Raw genomic sequence first — 17,144 nt, forward strand, 5'->3', positions numbered from 1 at the left:
TTCACTGACCAGGTGCTTAGTCTTCATTGGCCAAGTGGGAAGAGGGATATGGAGAGCTTAGATGTATTTGTATGAAGGGTTGTGCAATCTAAAACAAAGTGTGCAGAGATCTTAATGAAAGCATGATATTTGAGGAAAGAACATAAAAAAGGTGAGGATGGAGACCGGAAGCAGAAGACAGCATGCTGGTATATTTGTTCTGGACTGAGTAGCTGGACAGAGCTGAAGGAAAGAGTGAGGGATGGTGTTCAAGAGGAACAGGGCACCAGAGAGTGTGGGACTTATAAATCATTACAAGGAATTTAGCTTCTATTCAGTTACATGGTAAGCCACTGGGATATTTTAAAGAGAGGGATGACATGGCGTTGCTTCCATTTTAAAAGCATGACTTATTACTTTTGGGGAACAGACTATGGAGGAGAAGCAAAGATGGAAAGAGTAAAAGCACTAATCAGGAAGTTGTAGTAATCCAGGAGAGAGATGAGTGTGGATTGTTCTCAGAAGCAGTGGGGGAGATGAAAGGAGGTTAGATTCCTAGTTTGTTCTAAAGGAAGAGCCAACAAGATTTCCTCACAACGCAACTTGTGTATGGAGTGTGAGAGAAAGAGCGAGCCCAGGATAGCACCACGGTTTCTGTCTTGAGTAGCCCCATTGATTGACAGCATTGTCATTTCCTGAGGTGAGCAAGATATTTGTAGGGACAGTTTTGAGGGTGCAGATCAGGAGTTTTGCTTTTGTATATATTAAAGTGGTGATGCCCACCAGACATCAAAATGGAAACGCCAAATAGACAACCGAAGAGGAAAACCCATATTTCCGGGACCTATGCATTTGGCAGTCAACAGCATAACAGGAATTCTTAAGTCATATGATTTGGTAAGATCTCCAAGGGAATACATATAGACAGAAAGGAGGATAAGTTCAGAGGGTAAGACGGGGGCCCTTGATGTTTAGAGGTCAGTGGTACTAGGAGAAATGAGGGAAGAACTTCAAGTGAGATGGAGCAGCTAGCGAGGGAGAAGCAGCTGGGCTGGAAGCCAAGTAAGAAAAACGTATCCAAAAAGAGAGGGTCAAATAACAAGTCAAACTGACCAAGAAATAAAATCAGGACTGAGAACTGACCGTTGAATTGAAAATCTGGAGATCACTGGTGACCGTGATGAGTAATTTCAGTCAAGTATTGGGGACAAAAGAGAGTGTCTCTTGTCCCTGACTGGAGTGGATTAAAGAGAGAAGGAAGTACTAGAGACAGTGACTACAGATAATTCTGTGAGAGGGCCTTGGTATAAAGGAATCAGAAATACTGTCGTGGCTGAAAGGGCATGTGAGGTCGAGAGAGTTACTATAATTTGTTAATAGATGAAGAAAATGACAGCTTGTTGAGGAGGAGGCATGACATAGTTTTATAGGAATATGGGATTTAGGAATAGAATAGCCAGTGCTGTCACCTTGGGCCTGCTTATCCAACATGAGAAAATCTTATTATATTGCATTTCATTTTATATTCTGACACCATTTGCCTCTAAGTCTATCTTGTTTAAACCATTTTGACCTTACTAAATTTAGTGTATTTCATGAGGCTCTTATGAAACAGAGTTAAATCGAAGGTGGAAAATAATGTCAATCCTTCAACAAAACTGAGAGTTATTTATGTGTTATGCATTTTTCATTATCATACTTAACCTACACAGTGACCCTATGTAGGAAGTACTATGAGCCCTAGTTTTCCATGAGGAAATGAAAACTCTAGGAATATTAAGTAATTTGCTCAAGGTCATTAGCTAGGTAATGGGTTAATCAGAATTCGGAGGTGAGATTACTATACATTCTATCTACTTTGGGTCTGCCACTCCCCAGGAATAACTTTGTCCCTTTGGGTGGCAGAGTGAGTTGATCCTTTATGACTCTTGTTGTAGTTATTCCATGACATTTACTATGCTCATTGATAAATCTATGGTTAGACATAAAAAAGTATGATAGTGATAAAAGCCCCAAATCAATGAAGAGGTCTTAGAAAAAGGGAAGGAAATCAGCAAAAGCATGGAAACATAGCATCCTGCTGTTAAAAAAAATGTCTTAAGACATCAGACAGGTTAACAGTCCCAATTTATAAATAAAGACTCTGGGACCCAGAAAATAAGTAATTGGCCCGAGGGAGCAGAATTAGTCACAGGAGAACAGAGAGCTCCTGACTCTGAATCTAATGTTCTTTTCAATGCACTTAAACACAATTCACAGGTAGAAATTGGTTTCTGCAGAGAGAATTACGAGTTCCAGTCAATTAATGTGTTTTCAGAATACTTTATAATGACATTTCTTTTAAGATCGGACAGACAATGCTGATTTTTTGTTCCTTTGTGAAGCTTGGCCATTACTATTGCAGTTTGAATACAATATTTTTATCTTCTTCATTTACTTGGATTTACTTCCCCTTTTCTTCATGTTTCTCTTACAAAGGTGGGACAAGAATAAGCATTTTGGGTCTGCAGAGTGGGCTGCTTCTTATTTCTGACTTAAAACATAAACTCTATCATCTGTCACCTTCCTGTGCTTTCACCACCATGGGGCTGCTGGCCACGCTGTTGGCTAGAGGAAGAGAGAGAGCAGAGGCGAGGAAAAGAGGGAGAGAGGGAGCTCAGGAGGCCGAGCCTCAAGGGTATCTGGGTGGTGAGGGAGCCAAAAGGAGCTGGCAGCAAGCTCTGCTTAGAGCTGGGAGGCCTCCAAGAAAAATACTCCTGGTTAACTATTCTGGAAAGGACTGATCCTGCTGGCACTAAGCAATGAGCAGAATCTACAACCTCAAACCCTTGGTCATGGAAACCAAGGTGGGAGCAGATTAGAGAACCTTTTACGAGAGGTCACTTCACTGATTTGCAGCAGAGAAATAAGAAGGGAACAGAACATCCCCATACTTTTCTAATCTTTAAAATCTGAGGTAGTGAACACACAAAGCAGTGTGTAGATGGTGTATTATAGAATTGCACACCTGGAACCTATATAAATTTATTAACCAATACCACCCAAATAAATTCAATAAAAATATAAAATTTAAAATTTTTTGTAAAAACCTACTTTTGTCTGGCATTTGGACTCACAGTGCCCCTTTGATATTGAAATCTGTTTCAGGGTTCACTGATTTTTTTTTTGAACCCTGAAACAGATTTCAGTATCAAAGGGGCACTGTGAGTCCAAACATTAGTTTAGACACAGAAAGCTGTGACCTGAGAGTGAGAATAAATTATAGGCTATTTATATTCTAATATTACACTGCCCTACACTAGTCACTTGGTAGAGTTTGAAATTGAGGTGTAGTATTTGCCACTTGAAAGACTAATTATAGAGCAATGATGAGAAAAAATAATGTTTGCTTCCCTTCAAAAAAGAGGCACCAGTGTATGATTTGTTTAACAAAGCATGCAGAGGTGGGCAGAAATTTTCTTTTAATCTCTGCTTTCCACTTACTGATTGTGTGGTTTGAGTAAATTATAAATGTTTTTCTTCTTTGAAAGCTCTTGGTTGTTTCACTCGGGTTAACCACAGATAATGCTGAATCTTTATATTTTAGATATGCTAGAAATTAAGCCTAGCCATAACTTGCTCAAAGACATCAGACTAATGCCTTAAAGCCTTATCATTTTACCTGACACCATAAATAATAGTGATTCCAGAGAATCTGAAACTGAGAGAAAGAAAGAAAAATGAAAAGCGAATGAAACTGGTAAATAAAAAGTAATAAAAACCAAATCAACATTAATATACTTCTTAAAATTTTACACTTATCAGCCCTGGCCAGGTAGTGTAGTTGGTTAGAGCATCGTTCTGCTGTGCCAAGGTTGTGGGTTCGATCCCCAGTCAGGGCACATACAAGAATCGACCAATGAGTGCACAAATAAGTGGAACGACAAGTCAGTGTTTTTCCCTTTCTCCCCCCCCCCTCAATTCAATAAATAAAAACTTAAAAAAATTAACACTTACCTAGCTTTTAATATGCATCAGGCACTGCTTTCAATGATTTAGTTAAATTACCTCATTTAATCTTCACTATGAGTTAGCTTTTATTATTATGCTCATTTTTGGAGGCTGAGAAAACTGAGGCAGAGAGAGATCAGATATTGTGCCAGGTCCACAGGTGGGAACTGTCAGTGCTGGGAACTGAACCCAGGAGGTCTGCCTCTGAATGTGTACTCCTATTTACTGTGCTAGCTGACCTCCTCATAATTAAAAGTTACATTAATTATAGTTTACTTTTATTGGATGCTATTACTGGTTATCTCTCCAAGTTCTTAAATGCACTGTATTAATATATTAATCTACTAAAAATCACTTAACCTATCGTTCCAGACATTGAAGACATAGCAGTGGACAAGACTGACAAAAACCCCTGCCTTTATGAAGCTACATTTTTAAGAGGAGAGGCAGGCAATTAAAAATATCAATAAAAAAGTAAACAAGTAAATATATAGAATTCCAGATGGCATCTAGTGCAAGGCAACAAAGGGCTCAGAGATACCAGGATGGAAGTGAGAATGCCCACTTTGAGTGGAGTTTTTGGAGAAGACCTCGCTGACATGATGACATTTGAGTAGAGATCTGAAGGCAGGGAGACAAGCAAGACATGTGGCTGGAAGGAGAATGTTGCAGGCAGAAGAAACAACGAGCAAAGACACTAGAAACAGGATGTGCTTGACCTGTTCAATAAATAGCAAGGATGCGCGGTGACAGGATCAGAGTGAGCGAGGAGAGTCATAAGACACAAAGCCAGAGAACATGGGGCTGTTTCATGTAGATCCTATGCACTATTTCAGGTCTTCAGCTGCTCCTCTGAGATTGGAAGCCACTGAAGATGTTTAAGAAGCAGAATCACATAATGTGGTGCATATTAATGAGATCAGTCTAGATGATATGTAAATAATACACTGAAGGACTAAGAGAAAAACAGTAAGGTCAATCAAAAGGCTGTTTTAATAAAATAGGCCAGAGATGATGATGTCTTGGGTCAGCACAGCAGCAGTAAATGCAGTGAGAGATGGTCAGATTCTCAATGTCTTTTGAGGATAGAGACAACTGGATTTGCTGATGGACGAGATGCAGATGGTGCAGGCAAGAGGAATCGAAGATGACTCCTGAGTAGCTGAAAGAATGGAGTTTCAATGCCCGAAGATGGAAAAGGCTGTGGAAATATCAGGAAATTCCAGGCTATCAGGAATCCAGCATTGCACTTGTGTTTGAGATGTCTATTAGATATTCAGGTAAAGATGTTGACAAGGTAGTTGCATCTGTGAATTTGAAATTCAGAGAAGTTTGGGTTAAATACGTAAATTTGGCAGCCATCATGTTTAATGATATTTAAAGCCATGAGATTAGATGAAAACCACATCATTCATGACTGTATTTAAAGAAGAGAGGAGTTTCAAGGACTGAGCCCTGGGAATCTGAAATATTTAGGCACTGGGGCGAGAAGGAAGATCCAATAAAATAGACTCAGAAGAAGTGACAGTAAGCATGGAGGAGATCCATGGTAAACCATGAGCTAAACTCTTTAAAGGCTGGAAGTGGCAAACCATGTCTCATGCTGCTAAAAGGTTGAGTTAGGTGGCATTGAGAATCGACCACTGGATGTAACAAGGCGCAGGTCATCGGTAACACTGACGAGTGTTTTGTTGAGTTAAAAATGAAAGTCTAATTGGAGTAATGTCAAGAGAAATGGGGATAGAAGAACTGGAGACAAATGTACACTTACCTTTCAAGAAGTGGCATTATTAAAGAATTTAAGACTAGGATAGCAGGGCAGAAAGAGGAGTAATGTAAAAGAAATACATGTTTAGAAAGAAGAAGAAATGGTAGAAGGTTCTCAATATTTCTATCTAGCTTGTTATATCGAGCCTTCCTTTACAGTTTCTACACGTGGCATTTTGAATAGAAAGACCTTCTTTTACCAAAGTGTATATAACATTCTTCAATCGTTTTTTTCTAAGGCATACGTGATTTTTTTGTTTTGTTTTTGAATTTTCAGTACACCAGGAATCATTTTTAGTAGGCGTGAAGTAGGGATCTCTGCCCAGCCTACATGCACCAGCACCACAGTGGTTGCCTTTAATTAGTACATGATGTTCGCCCCTCAGGTCTTCGCCTCCAGCACCTCACAAATTGTATAGTGTGGTCAAGGAACACTTCCTTGAACTGGATCAAAACTGCCTCTGCCTGTTTGACCCTTCATCCTTGCTACCGAAGCAAAGACCAAGAACTGTGCACATTTTTTCTCAAGCACATGCACCTGTCTTCAACCAGAATCATTCAGAATGCTTTCCAGGAGGTTATTTTTCATGATTTTACTCACTTCTCAGGTTAAAGGTATGTCTTAATCCTTTCGCCAGAGTTTTCTTATACAATGAGGTAATGTCTTTTTAATCACAAAGCTTAAATTGTAAATGATAAAAACATTAACATCCATTGATGATTTTGCTGGGAACACAGCATTAGGATTTGAACTAGGTTAGAGCTGGTCTTGAGATTCTATGATTCTATGGCATGCTGTGTCCTTCTTAAAATACCCAGAGTTACAATGGCAAGGAGGCAGGGGTGAATTGAATATTTGTAATGTGGCAGACACTGTGCTAACCATGGGCCACTTTGTATATGAGCATGCTTAAAATTTTATATTATGATCTCCACTTACAGATAAGGAAATCAGAGAGATTAGGTGTGCTACTCACGGTCATAGTGCTAATAAGCTGGTAAAACTTTGATTCAAATTAGAACAGACACCAAACTCCCATGCTCTTTTCTCTACATGGCTCTTTAGTTGAGCAGGGAAGCCTTCTATTAAGCTACTTGAGTTAAAACTTCAAATCAACTGTCCCTGGGAGATAGAAACAGCAATTTGCTTGGAAACAGTCCATTCTAGGGCAGGTTTCGACATATAGCAGAATCGAGAGACAGGCATGAGGAGAATAAGATGACAAAGGTGACAACTACGAACAAGGTTAAAAGATAGAAGGAGCTGAATGACCCTGATTTCTTTGCCTCCTCAATTTTACTTATATTTTCCTAATTTGGAAATACCTGTCTCCATGTCCTTCCCAGTAAAGGAGGGGTGCTATTTCACAGTGATGTACATGGCTGCTAATTGGGAGCAAGTGAACTCTGTAAGAGTAATTCTGTTATCCAGTCACTGTGGGCGAGTATTAATGCCATCTGTATTTTCCCCTATGCTTCTTTTCAGAAAAGGCAGTTCATGGAGGAGAGGGTCCAGAGCTGGTTTATCCTAAAAGGCTTCCTGTGGTACAGAAGCGAGAAGTTTGGCACACTCATCATGATGACATACAGGTATCGATTTTGAAATGATAAATAGAATGTGTTGCTTTTACAGGCATGTGGAAAGCAACCTCTGTTTCCAATTAAGAGCAAACAAGAGAGAGGTCCCCATTTTTCTCAGGACTCCCAATCAGCCTACAGCCTGTGCTTGGGTGGGTGGGAGGTGGAGGGTAAGAGGAAAGCAGCCCCTTGACAGGTTAGGAAACTAAAAGGAATAAAGTTCAGATTTTAGGGGGTGCCATTCAACATTTCCCAGTTTATGTGAGGAGTGCCACTAACAGCTTTCCAGACTGATGTAAGGCAACCTCATTTGTTCTGAGCTGGCTCCCTGTGGACTGTAATCTCGGGGCACGTTGCTTTCACAGTGATCTGATCCACAGGCTTATTTGCCTTACAGATTTTGCAGCAAAGTTGGACAACTTACACAGCCACAAAAAGGCCTACTTGGCCTGTTGGTTAAAAGAATATTTATTCAGGTGTTAAAAGTAAAAACAGTTACAATTGTATTTTTTAAAGTATTAAATGTTTACTTATGTAGAAAATATATAATACACATCATGGGCACAAGCTTTAAAATGGGGTTATTTTCAATCCCCACTAGAGATAAAAGACATTCAATGACAGCCCTTAGATACTTGTTATGCAGCACTTGCATTTTGAGCCTTAGGTTTTTAATTTGACCCATAGAGAATACTGACTGTCACTCTGCCCCAACACTTCTTGAGAGGGCAAACCTATCCCAGTGCAATGACTTGCCTTCCCTCCACCGTTAGAAGAGCCAGCCTCCCAAGCTCTCACTTGTTGGGTTTCTCAGTCATAAATATGACACATGTCAACATTCCAAATGTGCTATTGAGGCCTCTTCCCTATGGCTTAAGATGACAAAAAAGCAACCCTATCTGCTGCCATTTAAAAATAATGTCTAAATATTTTTGTCTAATAATATCCTTACAGATACATTTGTCTTGAACTCCAAGTCTTTTTTCACCTTCTCAAACCTTTTACTGGTTGAATGTTGGTACTCAGCTAAGAGGGCAAAACCAGCTTTCTGTCACCCATTGTGTCAAAGCTGGTGGGCTCTTCTGGCATCTATTATCTCAAGACTTAATCAAGACTGATAGTAAAGTTCCATAATGAATATACAAGATGACCATGAACTGAGGCAGGAAATACAGAAGATGAGTTTGGAGCACCTTGTAGTACCAGGAAGCAGGGAAGTTCTCAAACAAACAAGCTGAACCCACAATGAGGGGAGTGTGTTAGAAGAACATAGGAGTCAACTGAAATAGCTCCCAGTGGCCAAAGAAAAACCAATTTGAACAAAACACAATAAATAACATAGCTTGGGACCATAATATAAAGTATAAATTAATGCCTATGACACTGTACTGATATAAATAGATGATTTAATAAGTAAATAAGTGGGAGAATGGACAAATAGCCAATAAAGAATATTTTAAAAAAAACAAAAACTGATGTAGCTATTCCCTTCCCTAGGAGGTGGAGCATAGGTCCTCACCCTTTAAGCATGGGCTGTGCCTAGCGACTTCCTTTCAAAAAGTAGGATGTGGAAGGGGGAAAGTATCACTTTATAGTGGAAAGCTGTCAGATGCCACCTCAACCAGGTCATCAGGGTTAACATCACCAGTGAGAAGTCATGTGGTGACTTCTTAGCAAGTATGTACTCTTGCTAGGATGTGATGGAAATGGTGCTCTATTTTGTTTTCTCCCAAATCTCCATAATCCCAGTCTAAGCATGGAAAAAAGTCATAAAAACCTAAATTGAGGGAGAGCCTACAAAATACCTGACCAGTATTCTGCAAAACTGTCAAAGTCATCAAAAATAAGGAATGTCTGAAAAACTGTCATCATCTCGAGAAGCCTAAAGAGACATGACAATAAACTAAAGTAGTGTCCTGGATGAAATCTGAAAGCAGTAAAAGGACATTAGACAAAAACTAAGGAAATCTGGCTAAGTGTAGACTTCAATTGTACTATCAATCTTGGTTCATCAGTAATGACAAATATACCATAGTAATGTTAAGATGTTAACAATAGGAGCACATATTTAAGTCATGTGATGAATATTGTTTTTCAGGAAACTTATGATGACGAATTGTTGTATGAAATAAGTCTAAGTAGAAAAACCTTAATAGTTCACCTTTTAAGATCAAGGTAAGACCTATTATGATTCAGTAACATTGATTTATTAGTCTATAGTATTATAGTTTTTGTAAAAACTGCAAGTGAAGTGAATTCAAGTCATTGTTGTATGTCCATAGTCTCAATTCTTGCCCTTCTAATGTGAGTGCACCTCATTTCAACAGCCTGACCATTATAGCTACTGGTCTCCTGATCCGAATTTCCTCCCTATTTGGGGTACTGGAGTGCTTTGAGCTCCACATACTCTAAAAATACTTTCACAACTATTTTGTGAATCTGTGGAACAAAAGAAAATTGAAAATCATGGTTCTTAAAGTAACTTCAATAGATATCAAACCAAGTTCTGTTTACTCATAGAGCAAAGTTGAAAGAATTTGATAGTGAACATTTATATACTCATTAATATACACATGTACCCATAATTCCATCAAGATATACATATATACATATATATACCCATTAATATTTTATTATGCTTGTTTTACATCATAATTCTTTCTCTATCCATCCATCCATTCTCCATTATTTTTATGCATTTCTAATGATACTCCGAACATCAATATACTTCCCCCTAAAAAACAAGCATATCATTGGAGTTGACAGGTTTTTCTTTTGATGTAAAAATTTTTATAATGCTATGCACAAACCTGAAGTGTACATTCATTGAATTTTGACAAATGCCCAAAGTTGTGTTACCTAAACTTCTATAAAAATGAACTATGACGTTCTGTTTTATTTGAAAGGGTCTTTATTTTTTCTTCATTCTCGGAGGCCATTTTTTGTAGATATGAAATTATGGGCTGACAGAATTTTTATTTCTTTTGGCAAAAATTGCTGGCATTTTCTCCTTTCCTGTGACTTCTATAGTCTATAATGAGATTTTTAAATTTTTTTTGCATTAATTTTGACTCCTAAGACAAGCGATTTTTACTAAAATATTTTCTCTAGGCTCTTCTCAAGAAGCTTCCTTGCTAAAACTGCCAGAATATTTTCCTGTCTCTTCTACAGTCTTTACCAAACCATGAAATCTAGGTAGAAAGGTTTTCCCTGTGAGTGGGATTGATTTTGCTTATCTGTTGTTAGCACAAGAGGACTTCCTGAGATTTGAAAGCAGTCTGGAGGCTTCTCTCTCACCTAATTGGTTTTATCTATTAACTGTTAAAAATGAGTAAGTCTCAGTACCTCTCTCCTCTTTTCCAGGGAGTTCCTAGCCTCAAATTACAGTGAAACCTACTACTCCAGAAAAGGAGAGGAACTCACCAGGCATCCTCCTATCTCGGTATCTTATCGAACCTTCCTATGTCTCTTCTCCAAAACTCTTATTTCCTCGTGTGATTTTGAACCCGATCCTAGCTTTACGAGCAGCGGCAGAAAGAGTTACATCAGAAGTGAATCCTGCATTGACTATGGCCACTGAATGATCCTAGAATACAAAACGGGACCCTTTGAGCTCAAAAAGAGACCAATCACTGCCTAACATGCAAATACATGACTACTAATGTATCTTTCTCTACCAAACTGGCTTTTATGAACCCCAGAATTCTGGAGGAAAGGTAAAGCAGGACGCCAAAGGAATATAAGTCACCCTGATGAGATTGTAATCAAACTAAATGAATAAAACCTAAATAAATGAGGTGATTTTAAACCCCTCATCTAATTGAACCTTAAGTGAGTCACATACCCTCGCCCCATCCTTCTGACACACCAAAAATGAGGGTTCACCTTCGTTCTCCAAAAAAATCTTTGTTTATTTATCATTAATTTTATTTCAGTGGATCCAGGTTCTGTTTTTTTTATTAACTTTATTCACCTTTCCAGAGCATGCCCTCTGGAGCCTTCTCACCAAAGAAAACAGTATTCTCTTACCAAAGGCATACTTTTTAAAACCAGTTTCCTCTATTTAAGGCAACTATCAACTATGAAATCTAAGTCATTACCCAATCTTTGTAAAATAGAACAGGAAGGAAACTGGGAACATTCTTTCATGCAGGAAGTGGTTGTTGGCCTGTGAGAGTCTGAGGTCCCTGGAGGTTTCACGGAAAGCATCACATATAGGGGGGAGTTGCACATATAGGAATGATGGAGTTACTACCTGATGGGATCACCATGGGCAGAGCACCAAGTAGGGAATGATAAAGACACCAACTTGGCAGAGGCAGAGAGCTAGGAGAGGAAGGCATCTGGGAACCTGGCTGGAGCGTGAGACCTAAGTTCGGCAATCATCAAAAACGTTGGCTTGATTTCATAGGCAACTCAACTAGACGAAAATTATAATAACACAGGAGGGGTAGTTTGGTAGAAATTTTAGGATGGATGAAAGTAGTAATATTACAGAAAGTAATCATGCAATTAAAATAAAAAGATTCTAAGGTTGTTTCAAAATTTTACAAATGAACTAACTCAGTAAGCGAATGTGTGAGTATAAATGTAATTTGTGAGCATGAAATACTGATATAATGCGAACATATAATATGTAGCTATTTTATTTATATATGTCAATATGTGGCCTTATATCAGTAGCCTCTTCATCTGTTTTAGGATCACTGTTTTTACCAAGGATCCATCATACATGAATTCGATTCTGCTGCTAGTATCAGCACGTGCAATGGTCTCAGGTAACGCACAGGATCTTTCCATTTTGTTTATGAGTTTTTCTATGGAGTTTTAAACATTTATCTTTATTGTTGAAAGTATTACAGATCTCCCCTTTTTTTCCCTCTTTGACCCACTCCACCCCCTTCCCCCTGCCTGCCCCTGCCCCCTGCGCCTCCCCTCCCCAGGCCTACCGCACAGTCTGTGTCCATGGGTTATGCATATGTGCAGGATTTTTTTTAAAGAAATTGACTTCTCATCTTTCTTTTTAACAATCCTGGTAAATAGAAAAACTAATGGGAAAAACCTACTGTGTATTTTCAGCATGAGTATCCACTTTAGTCCATTGCTTTTGTTTGCTTTCGATAAAAAAGATGTCTAGTGTCAACCCTAAGCAAGACAGGTTTTTCAGTATGTGATTCAGTGTTTGAAGAGTCCTGGAAATCTTGTGTTATATGTCAGGGTATTGAAATCAGAGATGTGCTCCTCGGCATTCTATTTGCTAGCTGTAGACTTAAGTCCAAACTAGGTCTCCTGACTTCCAGTCCTATGAATTCCCACCACACTTCACAGTGCTTACGGTCTCTAGAAAGCAAAACACCGTGAAGCCTATAGAAGGTGAAGCCTCTGTAGACCATTAGTTCAAGTACAAAGGAGAAAGATGTGGGAAGGCAAAGACAGAAGAAGAAATTCCTGTCTCCTTTGGTGAGGAGTTGACTTGAGTAGTTCCCAGTATTTTTAAGTATGAGAACCACTTTAATAACAAAATTATCACATAATTGTATTTGTACTTTAATGTATATTCTACAATTAATGCATGTTGGACATAAATATTCACAGCATTTTTGCAGGAAATCTGAGACTTGCCAGGGATCTACAATCCCAGGTGGGAATTGCTACACTACCTAATATTTCAAAGTAGAGACTGGGCTGTCAAACTTCTGAAAAATCCCGATGAGCTGACTCTTATAAAAAGTTATTAATTCAATCAAAGACGACATGTTATCTCATATATTTATCACTCAAAACACCTGGATGCATGCTCATGAGGCTTTGCCTTTATAGCTCCCTTTTCTTAAAAGGCAACATCAGAAAAAAAATCAACAAATGGGACTACATCAAACTAAAAAGATTTTGCGCAGCAAAGGAAACCATCAACAAAATGAAAAGAGAACCCACTGAATGGGAGAACATGCTCACAGATACATCTGGTAAAGAATAATTTCCAAAATTTATAAAGAACTTATAAAACTCAACACCAAAAAAACCCAAACAATCCCATTAAAAAATGGGCAAAGGACCTCAATAGACACTTTTCCAAAGAGAACACACAGATGGCCAAGAGACATATGAAAGATGCTCAACGTCACTAATCATCAGAAAGATGCAAATTAAAGCCACAATGAGATATTATCTCACACCTGTCAGAATGGCTGTGATCAATAAGTCAACAAACAAATGTTGGCGAGGGTGTGGAGAAAAGAGAACCCTTGTGCACTGCTGGTGGGAATGCAGACTGGTGCAGCCACTGTGGAAAGTAGTATGGAGTTACCTCAAAAAATGTAAAATGTTGCTGCCTTATGATCCAGTGATCCCACTTCTGGGAATTTTTCCGAAGAGACACGGAACACTAATTCCAAAGAATATATGCACCCCTGTGTTCATTGTAGTGGTACAATAACCAAGATTTGGAAGCAGCTCACATGTCCATCAGTAGATGAGTGGATAAAAAAGCTGTGGGACATCTACACAATGGAATACGACTTGGCTGTAAAAAGGAAGAAAATTTTACCCTTCGTGACTGCAAGGATGGACCTGGAGAGCATTATGCTGAGTGAAATAAGCCAGTCAGAGGAAGACAAGTAGCATATGATTTCACTCATATGTGGAATCTAATGAACAAACTGAACCAACAAGCAAATAGAGACAGGCTCATAGACAGAGAGCAAGCAGACAGCTCTGGTGGTGGTGGTGGTGGGGGGGTGTTGGGAGAGGTAAAGGGATTGAGAGGGAAAAAAAGAGGGAGAGAGAGAAAGAACTCATGGATACGGACAACAGGGTGGTGACTGCATGGGAGGGGAGGAGGGGAGGAGGAGAGAGAGGGTCTATAGGGGATAAACGGTGATGGGGAAAAATAATAAAAGGGGGGAAAGTACATATGTTAAAACTGAAAATAAAACCAAATTTGGAAGGAATTATAAAATATATAATAAAAAATGAAAAAAAGACAACATCAATAAAAATGGAATAGAGTAGTTTTGCATAGTAATGTAATAGTAAAAAGTCTTAACTATACATTATATTCTCAATCTCCACAGGGGATTCTTCAGGGTATCTGACCAAAGGTACCTCATTGAGCCAGTGAAATACTCAGATGAGGGAGAACATTTGATATTCAAATATAACCCAAAGATGCAGTATGCGTTCAATTATTCCTGTATAGAACCCAATTTTACCAGGACAGCTGTTCCAATAAATACTACTCAATCCATGAAAGGCTCCGAAACGGAAGTGAGTTCTTTATTTTTAAATTACTTTTTTCTCTATTCTTTTATGATCTCAAGAAAGAAATTACGAGCCCAATGAGTGAAGTAGACATACTACCTGAATCTAACTTTTTATTGTTTGAAATCTGAAATGTCAAACATTTGTATTTGTTAACTATATAAAAAGTGATCATTCCATACAGTAAATCTCAGTTTGTCCCATCGATTTCAAGAAGGGGAATATCTACAATGTATGTATAGGTTTACAGCATTAGAGCTACATATGCTGGAAAGAATGAAATTTACGTTGTCTTGAAACCTATCCCAGATATTGTCTGCCCATGTCTTCTCTGCCATTTTCCAGGAATTGATAAGCCAGGTTCTCTACCTTTAATCAGGACAAATGTTCTCACTGTTAAGGACAATTAAGAGTAATAATAAGTTCATTTTCTCTACAACCAATTTATATCTCCTTAAATCATCACTGGGTGATAGCCTTTAAGCTCCAAGCATGTTCATTTTCATATATTCATGGTCCAATTGAATCAATCAATGATTAATTAGTCCACATACAAATAACTTAGTCTTTGAACAATATGTCCCTGATTTATACTCAGAAAATATGCATGTACCTTAATGTATGCCACCCAAAACTTAGAATTTCTTAGTATTGGTGTTTTATAAAAGATCTGTAATTAGCGACTTTTATACATGTTTGCTTGGAATTAGACCACTGCACCAAAGGAGGTTTGGAGAGAGTGTGAGTAAATGAAAAACAACCAGTCCTATTAGCCTGCCTATAGGCTAACTCTGTGTTAGTTCTGAGCTATACAGATGGTTCTTTCCTTCCTTCCTTCCTTCCTTCCTTCCTTCCTTCCTTCCTTCCTTCCTTCCTTCCTTCCTTCCTTCCTTCCTTCTTTCCTTCCTTCCTTCCTTCCTTCTTTCTTCCCTTCCTTCCCTCTTTTTTTAACAAGAGCTTACTTAGTATTTACTTTGTAAATAAAAAAGAACTAATGCTAAAAACTAGATTTATAATTTTTAAATTTGTAACTCATTTTATTTGAAAGACTAAACAAAGAAAAATGGATAATCAAATATAGAATGTTGTTTCAGGTCGATTACAATCTGATGTCCAGGGTCACATGTTTTAATAATATAATGGGTTTTATTTAGATAACTTTCTAGAATTATTAAATATACTTCTCTACCTCACCTCTTTGTATCGATAAAAAGTATCATGTCTTACCTTACAAATGTTAGCTGAAAATGTTAAAATAAGAAATAGTAATAATACTTCATTAATTTTTTTATAAATTTCCAGATCACCCATGCAGAAAAGTATGTTGAACTGTTTGTTGTTGCTGATAGTAGCGTGGTAAGTTTTCACATGAACATTTTCTCTTCCTTCATCCTTATAAAACTAGATCTGTGATTTTAACAAAGAAAAAAATGTAATCAGAATTTCATTCTGGGCTCAATCTCTCTTTAGCTTCCCAAAACAGATTTATATAAGAGATGATTGGATCCTTTGGCAGTACAGCAGACTGAGCCAAAATAGAACTACTCTCCCCATTACAAACATATGAAAATGCTGAACAACATATAAAAAATTAAAACTATATTCATACTCTATAGTTGAGCTAAAAAACAAACAACAACAACAAAAAACATGGAAATTTCCAAGTGCTAAAAATAGAAAAGAAAATTTCTGTTAGAGTAGTAAGCAAAATTCAAAGGCTTTGTGACCCACAATATGGAGAATATAGTGTATGATGCCCAGAGCCATAAACGGCTGACCCAACCCTGAAAAGGGAACTAGAAAATTTCTGTGCACTAAAAACACAAAGAGAAAGAAAGTGTTCTGCCTGCCTGTGGCAAAGGGCAGGGAAAACATAATGCATGGGAAAAGCAAAATTTTTAAAAAATGAATTACCAAGTTCTAAGCACTAATCAATAGATAGGCTCATTAGCATGTTGATAAGAACAAGTTAACTAACTTTTTTAAAGAACGCTAAGATAAACTTTGTTCTTAATAATAACTTATTAATAAAGGCTAAGAGTTAGGGTATTTTGGTAAGAATGAAAAGGAAAACAAAGGCAGCTTTGGAAAACACACTGAGGGCCTGACACACCTTGAAAGCAAGGGGATGAGCTTTAAGCAGCTACATAGATGGAGGATATTTTGCTTACGACTCTAAGCAATTTTCTTCTCTATTTTTAGCACTTGGAAATTTCCATTTTTGTTGTTGTTGTGGTTGTTTTTGTTTGTTTTTCGCCCAGAGGGAGCAAGATGATGTGTTGTTGAAAGAGAAAGCAGGGCACAGATGTCTGATCTTGGGGAACACTAAACCTTTAGTAAAGATTTGGAAACAAAAGTGCAAAGACCCCCATAGTTATCCCTGTTCCTCACCCCTATGGGCAGAAATCAATGACTGATAAAGTAAGTACCCTATTCCTATGGCCTCAGAATCCCTCTCAACTGTGGATTTTTTCGAGTTGAGAAGCCAGCCCTGCCCGTTCATCAACAGGAATCTTAGAGTGAAAACATATCTGTCATCTAGAATCTAAGGGGATGATGGAAAAGAGAAA

General features: G+C 38.1%; 1 protein-coding gene across 1 annotated transcript in view; it reads left to right on the forward strand.

The window, feature by feature from the left end:
• Window positions 1-5,502: 5,502 nt before the first annotated feature.
• Window positions 5,503-17,144, forward strand: part of ADAM7 (ADAM metallopeptidase domain 7) — a gene marked incomplete at both ends in the record, with an annotated part of 36,175 nt that continues 24,533 nt past the window's right edge. The window contains 7 exons of the mRNA XM_081135481.1: window positions 5,503-5,518; window positions 7,223-7,326; window positions 9,413-9,489; window positions 10,678-10,756; window positions 12,016-12,092; window positions 14,388-14,580; window positions 15,877-15,930. Coding sequence (XP_080991607.1) covers window positions 5,503-5,518; window positions 7,223-7,326; window positions 9,413-9,489; window positions 10,678-10,756; window positions 12,016-12,092; window positions 14,388-14,580; window positions 15,877-15,930 — 600 coding nt within the window. The remainder of the gene's footprint in view (window positions 5,519-7,222; window positions 7,327-9,412; window positions 9,490-10,677; window positions 10,757-12,015; window positions 12,093-14,387; window positions 14,581-15,876; window positions 15,931-17,144) is intronic.

The sequence above is a fragment of the Miniopterus schreibersii genome (genome assembly GCF_964146895.1).
Source record: "Miniopterus schreibersii genome assembly, chromosome: 4".
NCBI lineage: Eukaryota > Metazoa > Chordata > Mammalia > Chiroptera > Miniopteridae > Miniopterus > Miniopterus schreibersii.